The sequence below is a fragment of the Toxorhynchites rutilus genome, chromosome 2 (assembly GCF_029784135.1).
Source record: "Toxorhynchites rutilus septentrionalis strain SRP chromosome 2, ASM2978413v1, whole genome shotgun sequence".
NCBI classification, from domain to species: domain Eukaryota; kingdom Metazoa; phylum Arthropoda; class Insecta; order Diptera; family Culicidae; genus Toxorhynchites; species Toxorhynchites rutilus.
This window is the reverse complement of record NC_073745.1, coordinates 118,339,979-118,364,075: the sequence shown is the minus strand read 5'-3', so window position 1 is coordinate 118,364,075 and position 24,097 is coordinate 118,339,979. Positions and strand designations below refer to the sequence as shown.

Genomic DNA, 24,097 nt, shown 5'->3' with positions numbered 1-24,097 from the left:
TTTGTGTTGTTATAGAATAACTACGTCCACGCAACCATCATCAGCGATGAAGATCGATCCACGGTGGAACAAAGATCGATTCATCCATACAACTGCTCTGCTCAGCAAGAAACATTGGGCTGCTGTTCTATAAATAACCCAACAATGATCAATATCGACTGTCTCCGCTGTCCGGTCTGCTGAACAATGGAAGAACAGATAGAATACCCTTACGCCTAAATGACTACTACAGTGCTATTTACCATAATGTAATGGAACAGAAAAACCTAACGCCTAAATGGCTACTACTACTACTGTGTAATTTACAATTTATAGAAACATAAACATATGTACATGTACACGATAAAAACCCGGCTCTGTTACAGATAAAATGCTAATGAGCCTAATAAATAAATAAATGGGATGAAAAAAAAGAAGTACTTAACCTGCCGGGAAAGAGGGACAATCCAACTCAGTTGAATGCAATGTGTGCTGGAGAATTTGTAACAACTAATATTGCATCAAGATCCAATTGATTAAAATGATAGATCGAAAATATCTATGACCAGTCTTCGGAAAGCAACGCGGTGCTGATGTGCAACTTTTTGTTTTGCACCCAGTTGAACTCTCACTCCTTGCGCACACCTGCGCCCGAACGAATCAACGTGCACCAAAACAAAGTTGAACTGTTTTGTTTCAACACCGTTCGCTTTAAAGTTCGAACATCCTTTCTGCACCGTATCCTTACACCGGTGTATATGCCCAGTTTTAAACCGCGCTCGAATCTTGTTTGTCTGCTTTGCTTTCTTTGTTGAGGCGGTGCGTATGGGGACGCGCTGTTGTTTTTATGCTTTGCTTAGAACGAACGAAGGCAAAGCGGGCGCTGGAATTTGATGTGTATATGTATGTGTATAGAATGAGACGCGCATCACACAAGTGAGAAGAAATGTTTAGTATCTGAGTTCTGCGTCGGGTACATTTTGCGCTGTCGTGCTTATGAATTTTATGCAAGTTTCTTTGAGCGCGCGTTGATGAAAATTAAACTCAAGCGCAGCGCTGAGTTTGTTTTCTGAAGACTGTCTATGACCTTTTTAATACGAGGGTTCTCGTCTGGTCCTCCACCCACATTAATTATGGTTACTGGCTTGATTATTCTTTGGTACCGAATAATCTCGAATTCAAGCAGCTCGCACACACTTTGAAAATCGATCCCATGAAGAAATGCGTTCGAAGAACAGTGCCTTCCTGAAAAAACTGCAACGTACTGCATAGAACTACTTCAGCATGATCGAGGAGCCCTAGCTTTATTTTGCATCCTGCGATAATAGACGGAATAAGCCGATGTTTTCCAGCTATGACAAAATTATTCGGTAGGTTAACGGAAATACATCTCTTTTGGTCTCAGAATCAAAGCTAGGGGGGCGTGAATTTATTCAGGAATGAAAGTGAAATTTTGTTACGTAACGATCACGGCTACTCCCCTCCCCCCTATGTAACATTAAGTAACGAAATCTCGACCCCACCTTCCCCCCCAACCCCCCTACTCGCGTTACGTAATTTGTGCACGACGCCTTAACGAGGAACCTTAGTATCCTCGATGCTCCGTTCTTGCCGACACCCTTTTGCTGAATGCCATCAACAGTCTGTTCCAGGTCCTACACTGCCGTAATCTCGCTAAGTAACGTGAGTGCTAGAGTTGACGTTTTTCATGTTTTGTTATAGATCGATAAAGAATACCAAATATTTTCAATAACCTGCGAAGTTTTGCAGAAATGTCAAAAAATGACCCCGTCAAAGCTTGAAAACGGAGTGGCGTAAGCACCATTTCCACTGTGAGGTGTCGTGCCGTTTCCACTATGATGATATCAAGTTGATTGTCATGCGATGTGATTCATGATTTGATCTAATGGCATATAATAAACGAGCTGGGACAGTAAATTTCACATAACGATATTTTTGGTAATGGACGTTTAGCATAATCTTCGTTTGCGTAGTTTTAGCATAGTCTACCTTCTGTAAGAAACCCCTTTTCCGAAAAGCTCGTCATGCCAAATATTTCAATCAAAAACATTCCATCCCCATGCAGTGCTAAATCTAAAAAATCAAACTCGGCTTAAAGGAATACTCGATCCTAGATTGAAATGTATTGCTGGAGGTGATCTGGCGTAGTGGTAACATCCATAGCACTCACGCTAAAGGTCACGAGTTCAATTCTCACTCCGGACATTCTTCCGAAATGGAAGGTAGAAGTGACGAACCAGCCAAAAGTGTTGAAAATCACTATAATACAGACAAAAAAAGTGTATTGCTGTTACCACATAAAGCGGTCCATAGACGTTCAATATTATTGCGCAGTATTTTGGTTTGTGCAATATAATTGTTCGTCTAGGGCCAATATTGAAGCGCAGACAAGTACCAAAGCTTTCGGTCAGTTGTTAGCTGAAAGAGGGTTCAAACTCTCAGCGCAGAAGAACGGGCATATGGTGATTTTGCGGCCGCAAACATCAGGATCCCAACTCTAAGATAAAACAGTATAACGACTTCATCCCACGCCGTAAAACTTTGAAGATTCCTGGAGTATTGGCCGATTGGTTCAGACTGAGAACTGGACAATGTCCGTGTCGCCACTAGCTGCTATCAGCTGTTAGCGTTCGTTCAATGTTCCTTCCGCCAGCGGTAAAGTGATATATGAATACGCTACCGTGCCACTGACCGAGCATCCACAACTCAATCGAGTATTTCTTGTGCGTCTGTCCGAAGTACGGGGACCTGAGAAACATGTATGGGACGTCCTGAGTGGCCTATAGAGTTATTATTTTGTTACTAGAAAATGGCGAGTTATTTTACAAAATAAGAAAAAATTGTCAAAACGTCTACGTCGCATTTTTGGACTCTACAAAGAATGTGAATCAAATGTAGATTTAGTTTATAGCACATAATACTGGTAATTGTTGATTTTCGAACGATGTATGGAACTACCGTCTGTTATGCGTACAAACAATGATTTTCGAAAACGTTTTTTTCAAAATTGCTCAAATGTTTTCGAACAAAAAATGTTTGTTCGCATGTAGAGCATACGTATTACATTGTGTAGAATGCGTAACAGTGAAAATGTCAATTTTGTTCATTTTGTCGTTTGTGTCTCCTTTGCAACAGGGGCAGTTTAGGAGTAGCCCTCCAGCTGGTACAAGCAACCAATTTTGAATCGCTATATGAACGAATAAATCCGTATTAGTTTAGCGAAGGATCGGCATAGATGTTACATACGTATCCACATTAAGTAAGTATTAGGTGTACCGGTAAGTTTCTTCGGTTTTACAACAGATGACGTAACTTAATTATTATTCCAGTGAATCAAATTTCCAGACATTCGTTGGAAAGCTACTGTCATTGCGCGTCTTTTTCAGTATATGTCAAAAAGTTGAAGCGTAAACAACACAGTTTTTTGCCACTTCGAATATGTCGAATTTCGTACCAACGAGAGTGTTACTTCATTACTTCAATATGAAGGAAAAAGCTGCGGAAAGTTATCGCATTTTGGTGGATGTTTATGGTGACCATACTTCAACTGAGCGAACGTGTCAGACGTGGTTTGCACGGTTTGAAAGTGGCAATTTTGATTTGGAAGATGAAGAACGATCCGGACCGCCAAAAAAGATGAAGAATTGGAGGCTTTACTCGATCAAGATCAGTCACAAACGCGACAAGAACTCGCAGATATACTTGGAGTAGCTCAGCAAACCATATCCGAACGTTTAAAAGCAATGGGAATGATCCGAAAGATAAGACATTGGGTGCCGTATGAATTGAAGCCACGAGACGTCAAACGCCGTTTTTTAACGCGCATACATATGCTCAAACGGCATAAAAGAAAGGGTTTTTTTTGCATCGAATCGTTACTGGCGATGAAAAGTGGGTCCATTACGACAATCTTAAACGTTGGGCGACGTATGGATACCTCGGCCATGCATCAACATCGACAGTCGCGCGGAATATTGACGGCCAGAAGGTTATGCTGTCTATTTGATGGGACCAGCTGGAATGAAACCATTACGGGAGATCTCTACCGACGATGCGTTTAGGCCGTGCACTGAAGGAAAAACAGCCAAAATACGAGCAAAGCCGCGATAAATATATTTTGCAGCACGAAAATGCTCGGCCGCATGTCGCGAAACCGGTCAAAACATACTTGGAAACGCTGAAATGGGAGGCCCTATCCCACCCGACGTATTCTCCAGACATTGCTCCGTCCGATTACTACCTTTTTCGTTCGATGCAACATGGCCTGGTTGACCAGCACTTCTCCGATTTTGATCAAGTCAAAAATTAGATTGATTCGTGGTAAGCCGACAAACTGGCCGATTATTTCCGCAAAGGGATCCGTGAATTGCCAGAAAGATGGGAAAAAGTTGTGACTAGCGATGGGGTATACTTTGAATATAAAGTTTGTAACCATTTTTGCAGAATAAAGCATTAATTTTTGAAAAAAACGAAGAAACTTATTGCTACTCCTTTGAAATTCTAAATTCTATTTGAAATTCATCTACTACTATGGTAGTTTTAGTATCCCAAAGTGAAAAATATATAAAAAAGTGTCCAAAGTAACCCAGCACGACAGTACCATAATGTTTTACATTTTTTTTGAAAAACACGTTGCTTCCACATTCTCAAATACCGTCATTTAGGTGGAAGCCTTCTCACAATTTTGGAACATATAGGTATGTAAATACATTATATTTACAGTGTGATGTGAGAGGAGATCATAGTTGAAGCAATAGAAAATACAGTTTTGCGTTGGAATTTGAATTTGGAAGACTGTGTTAAGCGGTGTTTGATAGGCGACGCTCATTGTCGCTTGAATGACATCTGGTTTTAAAACGCGTGTGAAATAGAAGTGCATTTGTCAAACATGAAAATCATTAGATGCGTTCACTGCACTCGCACTCCACTTCACAAAAGTGTGAAACACCAAAATACAAAAATACATTAGAACTGTTCATAAACCACACTCACACAGTCACACTACGTATAGACCACAACACCAAACCCCAGCCCCAGTCGGTGGCATAATGACTTACCGTTCCTTATCATTAGCAGAACTACGCCCAGAGTGCACCGATTCCCGTCCATCGCTAGTGAGCAAATCACGCTGAATCTGAGCGGCTTGAATTTGACTGTAGTATGTACGATACCATTCGGCATACGCTTGTGGGTTCGTCCGTCGCAATTGTTCATAGTATTGCTGGTGCTGGGTATATAAGTTATACGGATCATAGTATCCGGAGCCACCGCTATACGGAACTCCATAAGCTGCAGTTGGAGGGTATTTTCTGTCACGCTCCTTTCGATCATCGCGTTCCCGGCTGTCACGCATACGATCTCGATCACGATCTCTTTCAAATCCGTTACGACTGCCGGTTCTGTAGTCCTCATACTCGTAGCGCCGGTCGTGCCGATCGCGACGCTTATCGCCGTTGTCTCGATAGCGATCATCTACAAGGAATAGTCATTGAAAAAAACAAAATATACTTCTACCAAAACACAACTTCACCTTTTTTCTTCTCATCTCGATAGCGATCACCTCTTTCGCGATCTTTCTCCTTACGATATCGGCGATCTTCAGCGCCGACACGTTCTTCCCGTTTGCGGTAGTACTCTTCTCTGGTCATATATCTTTTGCTACCGTCTCCATCCTTATCGTATCGTGCCGATCTTTCAGTTTCATATTTAGATCCATCGGTCTCATAGCGACTGTCACGATCATACTTGTTGCTTCGGCCGTAGCGCTCCCTTTCGCGATCGTATCTGTGATTAAAAGTAACGTATTAACACTTTATGGACCGGTCACGAGTTTTCTCGTTTTCGCGATCCTTCTTCACGGACTTGTGTGAAATTAGCGAATTAAAGTTTTTGTTACGTGCAAGTTTCTGTTCAATGGATTTTGTGAAAAAAAAATTATAGTCTGAAACGTGAGCATAGAAAAATATACAGAATTTTGAAAATTGTTCGAATAGAGATATCGAAGTTATTCGATAGAGAAATAATTTACCTATCTCCCAGCCACAATTTTATTAATCGGAAAAGGGTCTGAGAAAAGTTATTAGCCAAAATGTATACAAATTGTAAGAGGGAACAATCATAAATTTAACGAAATAAAAATTGAAGGAACAGAGTGCGAAGTTGAAATTTTTTAGCGATTTTTAAAATGCTTTAAAATCTTGAAATATTAACGCATGAAGATGGGATATAAATCACTTTAAAGCATAATTTACATGGATTTCGATTTCTTTCTGTTTTTTCACAGATAGCAAATCCAATTAACGTATCAACTATCTTTCATATGATTTCTATAACGTTGTTGTAGGACCATTCAGTACAGATATATTATTGTTTGAACGAAAAATTCCGAATTCGTATTCGATAAGACAATAAATAATTATCAAAAAACAGTTTTGAAAACTCCAATAAATTCTATACACCCAGGATTTATTTACGCGGGTGATAGAATTTTGTTATAATTTGTCGCGGTACACCATAGTAGATGTACTTTGAGTATATTCTCAAATTTTCATTTCCAAGTCTATTGAGAATGGGAAAAAAAAGAAAAACTCATTTTTTCACTATATCTATAACATATCACATATCTATAAAAGGCGTAGGAACACATCTAAATATGAATTTGAGTGGTACTGAATCTCTAAATCCTCAAAAAATTCAATATTTCAAGATTTTTTTAGTACTTCAGTTTTTTAGGATTTTAGCTTTTGATTATGGGCTTGATTCTCGAATACACTACGAATACACATCACGGTGGAAACGGTATGAAACGCATTCGCGATGACAACGGTACGGTGTCGACATCTGGATGCGTGATTAGTTTACCACTAAATTTATCATTATAATATCAAATTATCTTCAGATGAAATTATTGTGTGAGATTATTATATCACATGAAGAAAACAAAGTTTTCCACTCACATTGAATACCAGTTTGATACGAAGAAGTTAATTTTCATGAATGATTTTTCATTTGAAAAGTGCTCATTCTGCCTGAAAACTCATCATTATCTTCGACACTTCACTAACTCGTAAAACGTAGTTCAATGGCGTGCCGTTTATTTCGTTTCCACCGTGAAGTGTATTCGAGAATCAGGCCCTATATTTCTCGATATATCATAGTAAGATGCACTTTCTGTTTTTTTTCAAATTTTTATCTCGAAGCTATTGAGAATGGCGTGTTAAAAACTGAAAGGTACATTTTTCACCATTGATCCTATGATAAAGTACATAGGGATTCGAAAAATAGTCCAAATTTCTATACAATATTTTCTACAGAGCTGGTGATTTGGTTTGGGGGCACTTTTTACTTCCTCAACTAGCCAGGCCCTTTACCGCGTAAACTCGTGGACGTTTTGGCCAATAACTTTTCTCATACCCTTTTCCAACCAATGAAAATTTCGTAAAATAATTCTCTATCAAATAACTTCGATAACTCCATTCGAACAACTTTTTTTGATTTTCGAAATTCTTCAAAATGTTACTATATTGACTCATGCTCACGTTTCAGTCTATAACTTTCCTCTGTCATGATCAAGAAAAAAATTAATTATGTGGAAAGATGAATGATTCAATTCAAAACTAATGAGCATGGTTTCGAAGGTTGTTACTTAAAAAAACAATCAATTTATTTCAACTGAAATAATTCATTAATCATTAAATCCAGCAAGACGTTGAACAGAAACTTGCACGCAACAAAAACTTTTAACCGCTACGTCTTACATATTTCTTTCCAGTCCTTAGTGTATCAACAATATGTTACACCTTAGTGATCAATCGAACACTCACCTGCTCTTCTCTTTATCACGATAATCATAATCCCGGTCCCGATCTCGATCCCTGCCACCATCCTTCCTACGTTCCTTATCATTGTCTCGATCACCTCTTCTACGTTCCCTGTGCTGTCCCTCCACCCCACCACTACTCTCTCGTTCTCGCCGTCGCCGCGCCCGATCACTGTAATCCGAGTCCTCCGTATCATAGCGATCTCTCGAACTCTTACTCCTCATTGATCGCCGCAGAGGATCGTCATCCCGCCGCGAAGATTTATCTTTGGAGTACAACATCGGTCGATCTTTGTCACTCTCGTCCGCCGTGGATGTGTTGGATGGATCTTTTCTTGGGGCCTCATTGGGGATATTGGTATCAATTTCCGGAATCGTTACCGTTTCCGAGTGTATCACAGCTGGTTTGTCAAGAGGATTTCCGCCTTCGATCGGTTCATCCCGCGCAATTTCTGTAGGGACCAGTGGCGGCGGATCGTGCGGATTCGCACCATCCATAACAAGTTCACGCTGCTGTTCGTTGATTGGAATCTCTACCGGTGTTTGCACTACATGTGCTTGGGCAGCATAGTTGCTACCGCTGTTGGCTGATTGAATCGGACGATCATCCTCTACGCCAGGTATAACGCGCTGCTGGTTGTGATGCGTATCGCTTTCCCCAGGTACCAAATATAGGTTGCGATCAATAATTTCCTCTGGTTGTCGGTGACGGTGGCCATCGCCACCACGATGATCTTGTTGGGTTTGCGAAACAGAAGAAAATCCTGTCCGCACATTAGAGTTAGACGCGGAGTCTGACACTTCCCCATCAATCTGGCGCTCCATGTGAGGATCAGTGTTGTTCTCCAGATCCGTTCCCGGAATCATACGATCCAATCCCGGAGGAGGTTCCGGAAAGTGGCTAGACACAAGTTGTTGATTATTTTCCGATTGTTGCTGCCCTGGAACGTAACGTGACAGTCCAGGAGGTGGAAGACTATCGTCCCCAGCAGGTTGATCATTGGAGGGGGCCGCTTGCGATATATTATAACCTTCCTCTGACAAATGACCGGTTTGTAGATACTGGTTGCGGTCATTACTTGGTGCAAGTTCCAAATTTTCGATGTTTTCAACACGTGCTTCGGGTATTTCTTGATTCTCAGGAACGGTAGGGTTTTCTATATTTGCCATTTCCACCGGTTGACTCGGAGGCTGATAGAGATTGAAGTTAGAACTCACAGGCGGTGGCAGTTGGGTTGTTCCCAGACCAGGCGTTGGGAGGTGGGAACGTTGCCCTACACGTTTGAATGGGTTTGCGTTTGTTTCCTTGTTGGGAGGCGGTGTGTGAGCTGGTGGCGGAGCTTGCGGGGGTTGAATCTCCGATGGAAAAGGAGGTAAAGGTGGAGTTACAGAGGACGCTACCGGAGGCGGAATTTTGGTATCTATTGCATGTGGTGGGGGATAAGTGGGTACTGCATAATTTTCCGAACCAACTGTTTCGGAAACATCCTGTTGGCGTTCCTGCTTGATGTGCAATGGATTCAGGTTGCGTTCCAGTTTGGCCGGGACATCGCTACGAGCCATACATTGTTCTATATATTCATAATTTTCCACTGATTTTAGGGGTCGATTCCTTTCGGATGTTCCATCGTCGGATGGAATCGTATTGGAACTTCTACTTTCGCCAATTTCAGCGCTTTCGATCGACCTATCGCTGGAAGTTTGCGAGACTTGGCTCTCGATAGACCACTGCGGTGAGATGGTTTCATTTTTTAGCCGAGCTATCTGAGCGACCTGGATCTTGGGAGACTGCTGTGGCTGAGTATTATTTTGACTCCCAACGTTGTTCAGAGGCATATTTTGCTGGGTATACACTTGATGGAAATTGTTATCTTTGAATGCATTCGATTGGGGCTGTGGTTCCAAGGTTGGTGGCTTAGGGCTGGAAGCATGATGGCTATCAGTAGAAAGGTTCCAGTTCCAGGTATCGGTCGCGCTTGTGCTGAAGCTATCGGAAATGGTTTGATTGAGCGTTTGCTGACTGTATTGTGGGATTTTAGAGGCAGACGGCTGTGATGGAGGTCTTTGGGACGCTTGTTGGTAGTGATTTGTCGAAACAGGTTGTTGTACGTATTGTTGTTGTTGATGTTGATGTTGTTGTTGTTGTGGGGCTGGAGGGTACACGGTTTGCTGTTGCTGCTGAGGATAGTTAGGGGAAAAATGCTGTTGCGTGGATGGTGTTGAAGAAGTAGGATAACTTTGATAGATTTGCTGCTGTTCGCCAGGTGTGGGATACGACACGAAATTTTCATTACTCTGATCCAAACGCGATTGCTGCGAAGGAAACGGCTGCGGTTGAAATTGTTGCTGTGGAGAGAACTGCTGTTGTTGATGAAACTGTGGCTGCGGTTGGAAGTATTGATTTGTATTCATCGGTTGACGAGACGCGGTAGCCTGCGGAGGTGATGGTTTTTGCTGGGCCATTGTATTATCGCCCCAATCGCCCCAATCATCACCCCAACCATCGGTGTTGTTGTTGTTATTGTTGCTTGTACTGAACACAGATGAAGCCGAGAATTGATCGGCCATTCTGCCCGGATGTTGTTGTAGATTCTGCTTAGTGAAAAACTGACTTGCGGTTGTTGGATCGCTGATGTAGATAGTATTTTGGCATAAGTCAGTCACACTTCTTTCATCGTGATCCTTGGAGACAATCGAAGAGAAAATTCCAGCCTGTGACAATTGTGTGTTATTGGGTAAATTGATACCGCCAGAAGTTGTCTGGTCAAAAAAGCTGCTAGCATGCACCGGTTGATTCGTTTTTATCGGGTTGCTCCAGTTTACTAGATTCTAAAAAATGAAATTTACAGATTAATAGGAAATTGTAAGCAGAAGTTATGATTAATATTTAATTCTGATGTAAGCAAATTTGCTAGCGCATGACAAAAAGCATAGTAATACAAGAAGCATTAGTTGTGTAAATTTAACAATATGCTACAAAGTTTCCACGTCACTAAAGTTGTCATTAATACGTTGGTATACACTGGAAATGTTTCGCAATCTTCTGATATTCGAAGATCCAGACGAATCTAGAATTGAATGAAGAATCAACGAAAATGTCCCTTTTTCAGTCCAAAGCCCGTTTATAGGAAGAAACTTTCGGAGGCTATTCTAATGAGATATATTGATAAAAGTGAACAAAGTAACTTGATGAAAATTCTCCTCTGTGGGCAGAATTGACATAAGTCCAAACATTGGTATCCTTTTTCTCCGCTTTTATTTTAGAATGTGAGACGCAGTCTGAATTGTCTAAATAAGGTAAATTTAAAATCTGACACCATCAAATCCGAATCCGAATTTTTGGCATTCTTAAATGTCACTAACGTTCCTAGAGGAACTTCGCCGTCTCAACGTAGTATTACTTGGGCATTTTTATTAGTATGTACAGTGGTACCCCGATTATCCACGAGCGGATGATCCGCGGCGCGGATTATTCGCGACAGTGAGTTCCATAGTAAATCTATACTGTTCGAGCCGTTCGCCGCGAATAATTTTGTGTCAGTGCATCAGCAAATGCACCCCGCTGAATTTACCAACACATCGCTGCAGGCAGCAACAAACATTGACAGCGAGAAAATGCAGCCGCACGAGGCGAGGGTGAAAAAGTAGCCACTTTTAGATTCTTCACTGTGCTTCCGATGCGTAAAGACGTGAGTTTTAAACAACATATTCAATTATTCAAATGTAATGTTAGAAAAATATAGTTAGAAACCAGAAGAGAAGGTGTTTCTCATCATGATGTGCGATTCCGTGATTCCGTATTAATTAAGGACAAATGTTAAGTCGTGAAAAATTACAGTCCACTCGTTAATTAAGCAACATATACGCCGTCCCGGAATTTGTCATTCCGCGGATAATCGGGGTTCTACTGTACTCAGATGAGATTTCTATGCCAAATAACACGCCTGTGATGCATTCTGAGTGGCAAGCTCTAGAATACGCGTGACCACAGTGCAAGTCGGAAGAAATTTCTTTGACGAAAAATTCCCCCGACCAGGACGGGAATCGAACCTGAATCCCCGGCATGTTGGGTGTGACGTTAAAACTTGGCCACGGGAACACATATTTTTTAGAGTGACGTAATTTGAAAAAAAAATCAGGAGTTGGATTTGGGGTAAGCAAAAATAAGGCATAGTGCTTAACATCGCTTACCCCAATTCCAATTCCTGATGGGTTTTTTAGCCGTCCGAATACCTGATCTCGTGGAGACGGTATTTTCTGCTATTATGGTCTTGAAGTGTTCTAGTAGACCGGCCGAGCCCTGCAGAATTAACCTACCGCTGATTTTCGACAAGAAACTGGCAGTCCGGGATACCATCGCCTAGTCGATGATTAGACCAAAAAGGGGTTTTCCCATTTCTGACGTTGATGACAGGAGGCCGGGAACGGCCCGTGATGCCTTGTTATAGTACGGTGCCAAAGTTTTTGGGAGCTTATCTCTGATGATGGAGCTTGATGGAACGTAAGGCGACGGAAAGTTCAGGCTGAGAGGATTATTGGGACGACTCACCGGGACCATAGAGTCGTTGACTGAAGTGGTATCCGTTTCCTGCCGACGGATAAATTTGGGGCCTTCTCTTCCCGTTCAGCGCGTTTACTCTATGCCAAAGATCTGAAGAGGACTAGTTCTCGTTGGTAGATTCCATAGAAAAATGCTCAACCCGAACTCCCATTATATGCTTGTTACTTCTTGATCCAAAAACTGTTTCAATTGTTCAAAAATTGCTTTGCATGTTATTGGAATCATCACAATCTATCTCATTGTCGGTGCTTGCTTTGTGGTGATCGAAACGTGTTTCATAATACGGACGCAGAATCAAAGCACCTGGGGAAATCGTCATAGCAGATATATGCAAGATGAGTATTTATATATGCAATATCGTATTTTGATCAAATATACAATATTTGATCAAAATACGATATTCCTCTTTTTCCATTTTCTATACGAATGCTCAGGTAGTGACACTTAAACAACTGTAGTTTGTGAACAATCGAACGAAATGTCATGAAATTTCACACATAAGCTACCGGGTGACAGATTTTATTTTATTTTATTTATCACCGTCTTCGTCCTAGACGTACAGACTGAATAATGGTTAGTAATCTATACAATATTCTTTATCTTAATTTGAAATGTGCTTTTGGACATATTCAGATCAAATTCGTCACTGATTTTATTAAACGCACGAATACACGAGTCGAACGGATTGTTGTAGCCGTAGTTGGTTCTATGACGGGGAAGTGCCAACAAAGACGAACTCCGGAAACGTCGAGGTGGAACATAGAACGAGATTTGTTCCAGAAGTTCAGAACAGTCAATATTGCCTTGTAGCAAGTCGAAGACGAATAAGCGCTATAAGCGAATAAGGTCTCCAAGTCGATCAGTTGGCAACGGTCGGAATATGGAGGAAGATCGATAGGATCATTCCATGGAAGTTGACGTAGTGCAAACCGTATGAACTTCCTCTGTATGCGTTCAATACTGATTATGTGCGATGTGTAGTATGGGTATACTCCAGTATACTGCGCACCAAAGAACAGTAGATCGACTTCAAAGCGTGTATATCGGTGAAATCGGAGGCGTGCCGGCGGATAAATCCAAGAGTAGCAAAAGCTTTAGCGGTCGTGATTCCTACGTGTTCGTTGAACCTGAGTTGGGCGTCAATGGTCACTCCTAAATCACAGATAGATTTGACCCGGTCAAGTGAGTCCGCGTCCATAAAATATTCGTGATAAGCAACGTTGTAACGGCGACCGAAGGATATGATCTTGCACTTCTTACTATTGACCTGCATGCCGTTATCGCCACACCATGTCAGCACTGTGTTTATATCTTCTTGCAAGGCGACATGATCCAGGGGCGAGGTGATGCACCGATAAAATTTCAGATCGTCGGTAAAAGAAAGCATAGAAGAAGAGAGCAGTGAAGACAGGTCATTGACAAAGAGGTTGAAGATCAGAGGGCCAAGGACGCTACCCTGAGGTACGCCAGACGTGATACTGAATGGTCTAGATTTTGTATAATTAACCATTACGTACGCGGAACGATCCGTCAAGTACGACCATAACCACTCCATAAACCAATCGGGAAAGCCCATGTGCTTCATTTTGTTGATAACAGTAATATGCGGAACAGTGTCGAATGCCTTCCAGAAATCAATGTACACCGAATCTACTTGTCGCCTGAGCTCTATTTCACGAGATAGAGCGGTGACGTAACACATGAGGTTAGTCGTGGTACTCCGATGTTTCATGAAGCCATGCTGGCTATCGGAGATGATCAAAATGACACGTTGTACAACACCTTGTGTACTAACTTTTCGAAGACCTTGCTCAAACAACTCAGTATTGATATTCCACGATAATTGCTGACATAAACGCAGTTTCCGGATTTATGGATAGGAACAATACAGGCACGTTTCCATGCAGCCGGGAATGATCGGTCGCGCAGAGAGCGGTTGAATATAAGAGCGATGGGCCCCGCCAAGGTGGAAGAGCAGTTCTTGAGAAGCAAGGGAGATATTCCATCTGCAGATGAACCTCTCAAAATGAATCTTGTTCATTTTTTAGTGGCGCCATCTGTTAAAAAATCCCAGACTTTTCAGCTCATGTAGTAAAATCAAAGCGCCTGGGGGAAATCTTCTGCAGATCCATGCAAGCTGTGAGTACTTTTTCACTCGCTTGAATTTTTGGTGAACAGAATGTGTTCCCGAACATATACAACATATGATATGTATCCCTGCATAAATAATTCGGTATTTATACTCATCCACTCACACACTAGCAATAAAAACATTCAGTGTTCTTTAACCCTTTCGCTGCGGCAGTGTGCTCCGTCGGAGTGCTACCGCTGAACGGAGCACTGCGCCGAAAAGTATGCATATCGCGCTGGTTTGATCCATGTGCAGGTTCACCCCGATGTCGCCTATAGACGACGCTCGTAGCGAAAGGGTTAAAAATATGCATTCATTCATTCATTAAGAATTTAGAGACGAATGACCTTCGGGTAAAAGTCCCTCCAAAACAAGAACAGAACGTCATTGAGAATTGATTCAAATGCTTCTTCAAACAGATGGTTACCATTCTAACGTTAGTCCTACATCCACCTTGTGGCTATATCACAGATATAACCCACTTCTTGTTTTCAGTTCTTCATTGCATTTTCTACAATTTTCTTTATCCGTGATGACCTTGCCGCAACCTTCCGCAGATAATCGGGGTTCTACTGTGTTCACAAAATGGATTATTCTAGGGGTAAAGTTCAGTTGGAGCTGTTCCCTTTCTTAAGAAGTTTAGCTAGTCGCCAGAATGATCTAGAATAATTAGATATGTTTCCAAGCTTCTTGTTGAATTATTTGTTTTTCAAACTGGCGTCTGACGCAATTCCTCAACGAGGTAGTGTGTTTGGCTTCTGCATCCTGTGGTAAAAACTTGCAACTAGCAACCGTCGTATGAATAAAATGATTATCCATCCCGACGATGTCATGTGAGAGTCCTTGCAGTAGTATTCTGTCTATGTCTACCCCCGTCGCCCGGTAGAAGTTTTTGTTGACGCAGTCCTCGAAGAACCGCTGGAACCGGAACCAGTTGGTTTAATTACCTGCGGTGTTGCTGCCGCTGGTTGATTACTTGATTCAGTTCAAACACACCCGGGAGATGGCCGGAGGATAGATTGGTGATCACAGAGGTGCGAGAGTAGCCATCGCTGATGTTGATAAGGGAGATGTCAAACGTGGAGCAGACACCAGTTGGAGAGTAGTAGGTTAGCGTATCAGGATGGAGAACGCCAACATTATGATCCACGGGAGACGATTTGGCTTAGTGGTAATATCCATACCTCTCATACTTGAGCTCACGAGCCCAATTCGTGATTCGGGTTATTAATTTTGAGCAACATAAAAAGATGCATCATCAGTTTCATCATCTTTTGAAGTTCGGCCAAGAGGTCTGCTTCAGTGGATCCGTGCTTGGATGGGAATCTTGATGGTTTATTCCAGGCGACCACTGATTGTTTTTCGATGAAGGGTTGATGAGCTTCTTGTGCTAGACTGACTCCTGGTTCATTGTAGACACATAGTAGTGGATGTGGCGATATTTCTCGCGCTTGACACAATTCTTCAACTTTTTATCCGCGCACACGTCGTGTATGTGGGATAAAAAGTCTTGGTTAGAAAGTTTTTGGATTTGTTGTATTGGTCCCGGTCTTGACTCCCACCCTGGTAACATGACAATTGGTGTTCATTTCAAACCATGAATTCAGTTTTTCTTAATTTTTTGAACAACTTCCATTGGGTTATATCAGATATCAAGCAACAACTTGAACAACTTCCATTGGGTTATATCAGTTATCAAGCAAGTTGACAAGTAGGGGAATCTTCGTAGCCTGATGGTTGCATGCCCGCTACTAAGCGATCGATCATGAGCTCATAACTCAGGGCGCTCAACTGACCATCTGTGTGTTATTCTAGCAACTACGTCCACGCAACAATCATCTCGTGATGGTAATCCCAGTCCCTTACCGCTCAAATGACGGTCTGCTAAATCGGTAATTGATACTATTTATAACACAACAATGGAAGTCTTATATCAACAGTCCCGCTGTGTTTGGTCCTGTGAAAATTCGAGCAATAGGAATATTCTCACGCCGAAAAAAGGCGACATGCGTTTATCGATAGAATAGGAATACTCTTACGCCTAAATGGCTACTGTATAATAGATAAAAATATGTATCGATAAAATAGGAATACTCTTACGCCAAAAATAGCTGCTACACAAAAAAATTATCGTAGATAAAAAATGTACACCAATAAATTTGGCAGCTGAATTGCTAAATGAACCTAACAGTTCGGTTCTTACAGTTTTTCCTCAAAATAGGCCTCAGTTTCGGCAATCACTTCATCATCGGTCTTAAATTTCTTGCCAACGAGCATTCTTTTCAGGTCTGCGAACAGAAAACAGTCGCTGGGGGCCAATCTGGAGAATACGGTTAATGCGGAAGCAATTCGAAGCCCAATTCATGTAATTTTTCCATCGTTTTCATTGATTTGTGATTTTCCCATTTCTTTCACAATAACAAAAGTTGCTTCACTCTCAATTCTGTACCTCACAAACCAATCGACCGATTGCTGTCAAATTTTGACACATATCCATTGAAAGATGGTGCTTTGTGATAGTTAAGTAGATTTTTGCAAGAGGTGCCATCTACACATCAACCTTATGAATTTTTTTTTATTCTTTATTTTTGACATTTTCAGCCTCTTGGGCTGGTTCGTCTTAGCTCAACCTTATGAACTGAACTGTTAATGAATAAGAACAAGTGGGATAAAAAAACAAGAAGTGGGTTATATCTGTGATATAACCGCAAGGTAGACGTAGGACTACCGTTGGCTCGGTAATAATTCATTTGAAATTGCATCTGAATCAATTTTTAATGCATGAATGAATGAATATTTTGAAAGATTGCTGAAAGTTTTTCTTGTTAGTGTGTGGGTGGATGAGTATAAGTATGGAATTGTTATTAACATAAAATTCAACTCTTTAGAACTTGTTGGTGGTCCCGAAACGAACCGATGGAATTTAAGAAGTATTGTAAATCAACTGAACATGTTTGATACATGATTCACTTTTGTTATCGTGAGAATAACACGAAATTTTTCATGATCACTCCATGCGCAGAATAGAAACTGAGGGCGCCATTTCATGGTGAAAACGAAAAAAAGTCTTAAAACCTTGCATAAAATTCATTTCGTTTTTATCGTGATGTGGCAATTTTTCATATGCTATTGGATTGCACCACGAGAACACCAAGTCGAATGCGTAAATGGGTGCGAATATTCCTTCGCTCGGACGCATTCATACGCAAACAATTTTTTATGATTGTTCTATGCGAAAGCAGAACAGAAACTTATACTATTGGATTGCATCACGGGAACAACAAGCCTAATGCGTGAATGGGTGAGAATAATCGCTCGGACACATTCACACGCAAAAAAAAATTTCATGACTGTTCCAAGCGAAAGCAAAACAGAAACTGACGCGAGTAGAAGTATTCACGCCTTGCGTGTGTCCGCTATGGTTGTCAAACACTAATGCAAGCGAGCAAAAGAAATCAAAGCTTGCATATATTCGCTATGAAGGTTTCTCCAGGTGCCTAGATTTTGCGTCCGTGTTCGTGAACACATTGCGATCACCAATCATCATCAATCAGCTAGATTGTTATGATTTCAATAGCTTGCTTTCAAAGCAATTTTGCAAAGCAAAAAGCTATTGAAACGATTTTTGGAACAATAAGTGACAATCATATAATTCGTTGACATTTTATCTTTCGAATGGTTATTATACCACTCCATTCAGTCGGTAAAGAGGTATTAACGTTCAAAACCTTGCAGTCCAGCGTCACTCTCTCGGTTTCGAAACTTTGAACTTACACCCCGGTACAGAAATGAAAGACGTAGTCCTACGTCAAAAAAGTTGACAAGTATTGCACATATGCTGTGCGACATTGTCGGTTTCACTTGGGTTCTTTATTCTCAAAAAAAATTCATATCTAGCATAGAAATAATTTTCATTTTTACAATTTTCAAATTGCAGCATTGAAAAAAAAAAGACAAATCTAATTTCAAAATAACCTGGAACACCACTTATGCGGATAAAGGTTCTGTGAAAAACTAGTTTGAAGTGGGAAAATATTAATCTAAAATCTAGCATACGTTTTCCAACAGTGCCGGGAAGAAAAATGGGATATCTTATAATTTCGATGGATATGTTACCCCAATTCCCCAACACATAAAATATATTGAAGTTTTGAAATCGAAAGGAGACACGTACAAATGACACAACTATAGTGAACGTGGAAAGCAAAAATATGAGCAACGATTATAGCACTAGTGAAGTTTCGATTTTTTCTTGCTCTCCATTCACGTCGTTCGCGGATTTTACCTTCTCCTGGGTATTATTGTTATGAGCCATTCTCGATCGCGGTTTCACGTAGGGAGATGTATAATTTCGGGATTCAGGCTACCCTGAAAAACGATTTCTGATCCATCAAGTGCAGAATCCGTTCAAGGAGCACCAACCAAAACCGCAGTTGCTAAATATTCGCAACACTCGACTGTTCGAAGCCGACAGTCTAGCTCTTGTAATCTAATTGCTTCAGCGCAACGAAGCCCACAACACAGCACCTATGGATTCGAAATTGACATGTCAATAAATTTTCTACCACTCCACCAGTTCACCTTCTGTTACTACTCCTTCACCTGTTCTATTCACCAACACTGGTTTGTGCCTTCGTGGCTCACTTGTGCAATGCTTCAGTCCTTTTATATCAAGGAATCCACAGACCAATATTCCAAGGAATTATTTTCGCACTCCAACTATTATTATTAAAGCTCACACATTGTATGATAACGATGATCTGCACAAACCCCGCAAGCCAAATTAAAAAAATGCAGACGAGAAAGCAAAATAATGGAAGGTGAAATTTTTTCTCGCCTTGAATTGCAGAACTTCTACTCACTACAGTTACACGCACAAGACGCTAAACGGACATATATCTGCGCCAAAAGGGGAAAACACTAGCACGGATGGTTTGTACGTTGCGAATTTTCGTTGCATTCGAATTACGGCCAGATTTTATCCTCCAAAATTGTTTTTCGTAAAGCACTTGCTCAAAACACAGATGAATGCCAGGTTGGAACTTTCATCAGCTAGGCGACTTTTTCCTTGCTCTCTTGCCTCTGCAGCCAATGTGACATTTCGTCTGACTTGGCGAATGAATTCGACACACAAAATATGGTTCATTCACTAGGGGCGAACAAATGTAAAGGTATATCTCGCGTAACATTTGAAAAGGTTCCAAGTAATAAACCATTCATCTCGAGAAAGAAACGAAGACAAATTGAAGAATTAATTTTTCTTGAATGGCACTAACGTTTCCAGATGATATTTTGCTGTCTCAAAGTAGGTTTAATACCATGCTCCATTTTTATTAGAAAACAGCTGAGTTGTCTTATACCAAATAAGACGCATTGAATGTATTTTGAGTTAGAAGCTCTAGGAAATGCGGTATCATTATGTAGGTCGGAATAAATTTATTTGATGAATAATCACCTGGCCAGAGAGGAAATCGAATACACGAATCTCCGACTTGAAAAAGTGTGACGCTAATGACTTGACCACGGAAGCACTGCCTTTTTCCTTAAATCATTCATATACTCACATGGAGCAACTACATGACTACGCACCACACTTCAAAAGCAGGCGAACAACGGTGTATCGTGAAATGTTGTGAAATATTGAATAAATCCATTTTTATCAATATGAATTGTCTTTTTCAAATAGAAAACGTTTCTTCCTATCGTTTCCAGATGTTTCCATCGCGTTTTTCCAGTCCATGAATTATTTATCAGTCCATGAATTATTGACAAAAAGTGTTTGTTCACGTTTACATTCACGAGAGCTCTCAACCAGCCTTCAGGTAGGAACTAACCCAGGTTCAAAAACTAATTCGTTATATACAGTGGCGTCGGCTGGGGGGTATGGAGGGGGCTGGACGCCCCCGGGTACACGATTTTAGGGGTGCAGAATGAAACTGGATAAATATGATGCATTTATTTTCTGGCGGGGTGGTGGGGCGCAAATCGATTCTTCCGCCCGGGTGCGAAAGTTTCACTCGACGCCACTGGTTATATAATCGATAACGCTTTAAACCTAACATGCCGGGGGTCGACTCCCGTTCTAGTCGGGGGAATTTTTCGTCAGAGAAATTTCCTCCGTCTTGCACTGTAGTCACGCGTATTCCAGAGCTTGTCACTCAGAATGCATTCAGGGCGTATAGTTTTCGCATAAAAATCTCAACTAAATACTAATAAAAATAACGCAAGTAATACTACGTTGTGACGGCGAAGTTCCTCTAGGAACGTTAGTGCCATTTAAGAAAAAGACACCAATAAATCGCATCATTCGAGAAAAAAAAAAATTTATTACAGAGTCAGGTTGGAATACAGATGGAGGATATATTTTTTTTAGATTTTTTCGTTTTTTTATCTTTGAACTAACCTATGCTCAAAATCCAATTAGCTATTAGATACAGTAGTCGTTCGATAACTGCACCCGCTTGAACTGGACTGCTTTTTGCTGGGCGAACATTAACTGGATTGTAGTCCAAGTAAAAAGCAGCAGTGTGTACATATTGACGTCATATTTAATGTAAAATTTTGCTGTGGGGGATTTTCAAATGTAATTTGAGATGTTATAAAAATTGACATTATTTTCGCATGACAAATATTCTCCAAATTATATTTCATACCTGTTGTCATACTCAATGCAAAACCTCGAAATCGTTTCGTGAAAATCTTTTGTTTATTCAATTTCACGATACAGTGTACGGTGTTGACATCTATTGGCGACATTCGAGTTTGGGATCCAAATTATTCTCTGTCGGATTAGAAGGCAGTTTTAAATTGCTAAAATTTGAATGAAAATTTTTGCCTGGTGTTATTTCATTATTTTAAGCACGTAGTCCTGAGCCTAGCCTATTTACTTTAAATTTTTTGTTACTCCTACAGTAGGAAGTGGTGAATAATTTCTTTACGAAAATTTGTCTAGAGATTATTTCCTGTTATAATTATAAGTTTCAGTAGAAGTCAAATTTTCGTAGAGGATTTATTCACCACTTGCAGAAAAAAGTGATTTTAATTTACATAGAATACTGATCGGTTTGGGAAAATTGATGTTCCTTTCGATTTTATTCAACGTTTTAAATGCCGGTCCAGTTAGCAAGGGAATCTCGATAACTGAGCTTCCTTTCTCGCCCAGTTACCGAACGACTACTGTTTATTATGTTTATTATAATATTAAATAAAACTAACAAGAAATCACAAAAGCAATACTTATGAAAACATTCACATACAACGGCAACGTAACAACCCGTCAGTGACCGTTCATCGAATACGACCGGCAGGATTTGTAGAAGAGAAAAATTGACGGAGACGGACGGTTCATTGGGTTTTTGTCTGGGCTTTGTGTCTCGGTTTTTATTTTGATTTCGGTTGCATTTTTTATGCCAACATATCTCTTAGTTCCGAATTTCGGAGTCAAAATCATTCACGGCTAACTGAGGAATACAGTTTATATGTTATTATTGACGAATTTGAATAACATAATTCAATTATTTGCATTGAATTTTTCAAAATTTAGAACGGAGCTGATTTTAGAAATGCTGATTTTAAAGGTGGCATTGCAATTTAAAACTGTTCGATAAAATTAATTACTCGAAAACTAAAGGCAATTGAGATTGAACAGTGGAATTGACTGGCATCTCTGTATGACGAACAAGTTCAAATTAATGTGTGGTTCATTCTGTATGTTGTTGACATTTTGCCCAAGACGGGTCTATGGTACTAGGTGAGGCCGTTTCGTCACTAAGTTGGTTAGGGGAGCGGTATATGAAAACAGTACGGAAGAAAGCAGAAGGGAAATTATTTGCTTGAAGCGTGAAAGAGACAGACTGATCATGAGCGAGCTTGGGCACAGGCGTATTGTGCTTTGTTTACCAACAAAACACAGTAGACTCTCAAGATGGCTGAAGAGTGATTTTAGCAAGTTGGCCCACCTTAGGATATACTTCTAGGCGCCTTGATTTTGCCTAAATGGCAAATTCATTTTCGCGGATGACGTGTTGGAGATTTCGTGATACCTGTCGGCTGAGCAGTTGAATCGAGAACGTTTATTTTACATTTCTTCCGTTGATGTAAATGCAGTATAATGTTGAGTAACAATAAAACAATTTAACATACTTCAACAAACGTCTTCTGCCAGCATACTTGCTTTGAAACCAGTCAGTTATTAGTTCGAACGGTATAATTTCTAGAATATTGAAGATCCACATCGGCGAAGATGGCACTGATGACGATGATTGCTCGAGTCGTCGACGGTCTTCCACTGGTTGGAACGATGCAGGAAGACGAACAGGTACTGTGCCATTTTTTAGAATTCTAATCGTTATTGTTTTTGATCATTGCCTCATTTGTTACAGTCCGGTAAAAGCGTACTGGAATATCAGAATCAAGCCAAGATGTTGTTCCGAAAGCTAGGTCCCAATTCGCCTAGCCGTTGCAGTATTGAGACTGGTCCTTATCTTTTTCAGTAAGTTTGATTGTTCTACCAAGCCTACATTTTAAAATACACTTTTACTATTACTTTTTGTAAAGTTATATGATTGAAGCTGAAGTCTGCTATCTGGTACTCTGTGATAAAATGTTTTCCAAGCGGATTGCATTTAATTATTTGGAGGACATCGCCCAGGAGTTTCATAACAATTACGGGAGGAAAGTAAACTCGGTTACACGACCATACGCATTCATCGAGTTCGACATCTACATACAAAAGGCTAAGAAATCGCTAACGGATCGACGAAGAAATATCAACACTATAAATACACAACTTCAGGATGTGCAACGGATAATGGTAAGACGATACATATTGTTTAGCACTACGGAAGATTTATTGGTCCATATATTTTGTAGGTTCAGAACATCGACGACGTTTTGCAGCGCGGAACGGTTCTCTCCGAACTGGACACCAAAACACAGAATTTATCGATGCTTTCGCAGAAGTATAAAAAAGACGCTACATACTTGAATCGAAAGTCCCTTTACGTGAAGGGCGCCGTCGCTGGTATTATTATTATCGTTTTTGTGTTGTATTTCTGGGTTATTTAATCTCATTCGAATAGTTGACACAAAAAAAAATTCATGACCGTTACTCGAAGGGAACAAAAAAAGGGTGGTAAAATAATATTGGAAGTTGTATCATTTGGCCAAAACGTAATTCACAGGGTGAGCAAGAATTCAATTATCAAAAAGAAAGTGTTAGTTATACGTTTCGTTCAGAAGTGTTTCCTTAAAAATATGCTTTTCTTATCATGTGCGTAGGTTCAGTCTGATTCATTTTTCAGGTTGAGATGTTTTGTAGTCGAGTTCGAGTTATATTATACACATCGGTAGTAATTATCCAAGAGGAACTTGTAAATATACGAGACAAGAAGGTGTGAGATGTGCGAAAACAATATTTTACAGAGAAAGCAAAAGACAGTCGTTCGAACATATTCGTTCCATCTTATAACAGAATATTGCTCTGAATCTGGACAATGGTTTACGAGAATAATAATCAATAATCGTATTGTAATAGATCATTACTGGTTTCATTTATGGTAGAAAATAAAATATTTTATTTATATTA

At 40.4% G+C, this 24,097-nt stretch overlaps 2 protein-coding genes across 8 annotated transcripts in view; one reads left to right on the top strand and one right to left on the bottom strand.

The window, feature by feature from the left end:
* Positions 1-19,603, bottom strand: part of LOC129771134 (protein transport protein Sec16A) — a 50,245-nt gene extending 30,642 nt beyond the window's left edge. For 2 of the 6 annotated variants that reach the window (XM_055774516.1, XM_055774518.1), the window contains exons 1-4: positions 18,797-19,603; positions 7,824-10,648; positions 5,531-5,784; positions 5,058-5,472 (exon numbers count right to left, since the gene is read on the bottom strand). In XM_055774516.1, coding sequence (XP_055630491.1) covers positions 5,058-5,472; positions 5,531-5,784; positions 7,824-10,648; positions 18,797-18,826 — 3,524 coding nt within the window. In that variant the 5' untranslated portion in view covers positions 18,827-19,603. The remainder of the gene's footprint in view (positions 1-5,057; positions 5,473-5,530; positions 5,785-7,823; positions 10,649-18,796) is intronic. The other 4 variants (XM_055774514.1, XM_055774513.1, XM_055774515.1 and 1 more) reach the window with 4 other exon arrangements.
* Positions 19,604-22,513: 2,910 nt separating this feature from the next.
* Positions 22,514-24,097, top strand: LOC129771148 (vesicle-trafficking protein SEC22b-B). Of its 2 annotated transcripts, XM_055774554.1 has the most exons (5): positions 22,514-22,623; positions 22,728-22,828; positions 22,893-23,002; positions 23,068-23,323; positions 23,383-24,097. In XM_055774554.1, the coding sequence occupies exons 2-5, from the start codon at positions 22,754-22,756 to the stop codon at positions 23,575-23,577; spliced, it is 636 nt and encodes a 211-aa protein (XP_055630529.1). In that variant the 5' UTR covers positions 22,514-22,623; positions 22,728-22,753; the 3' UTR covers positions 23,578-24,097. The 2 variants fall into 2 exon arrangements, with proteins under 2 accessions (XP_055630529.1, XP_055630528.1); XM_055774553.1 differs by having other exon boundaries at positions 22,518-22,828.

Coding starts and splice junctions, on each gene's coding strand:
- LOC129771148 (XM_055774554.1), top strand. CDS start 22,754: ATGGCACTGATGACGATGATTGCTCGAGTCGTCGACGGTCTTCCACTG. Junction 22,829..22,892: donor CGATGCAGGAAGACGAACAG/GTACTGTGCCAT, acceptor CATTTGTTACAG/TCCGGTAAAAGCGTACTGGA. Junction 23,324..23,382: donor AGGATGTGCAACGGATAATG/GTAAGACGATAC, acceptor TATATTTTGTAG/GTTCAGAACATCGACGACGT.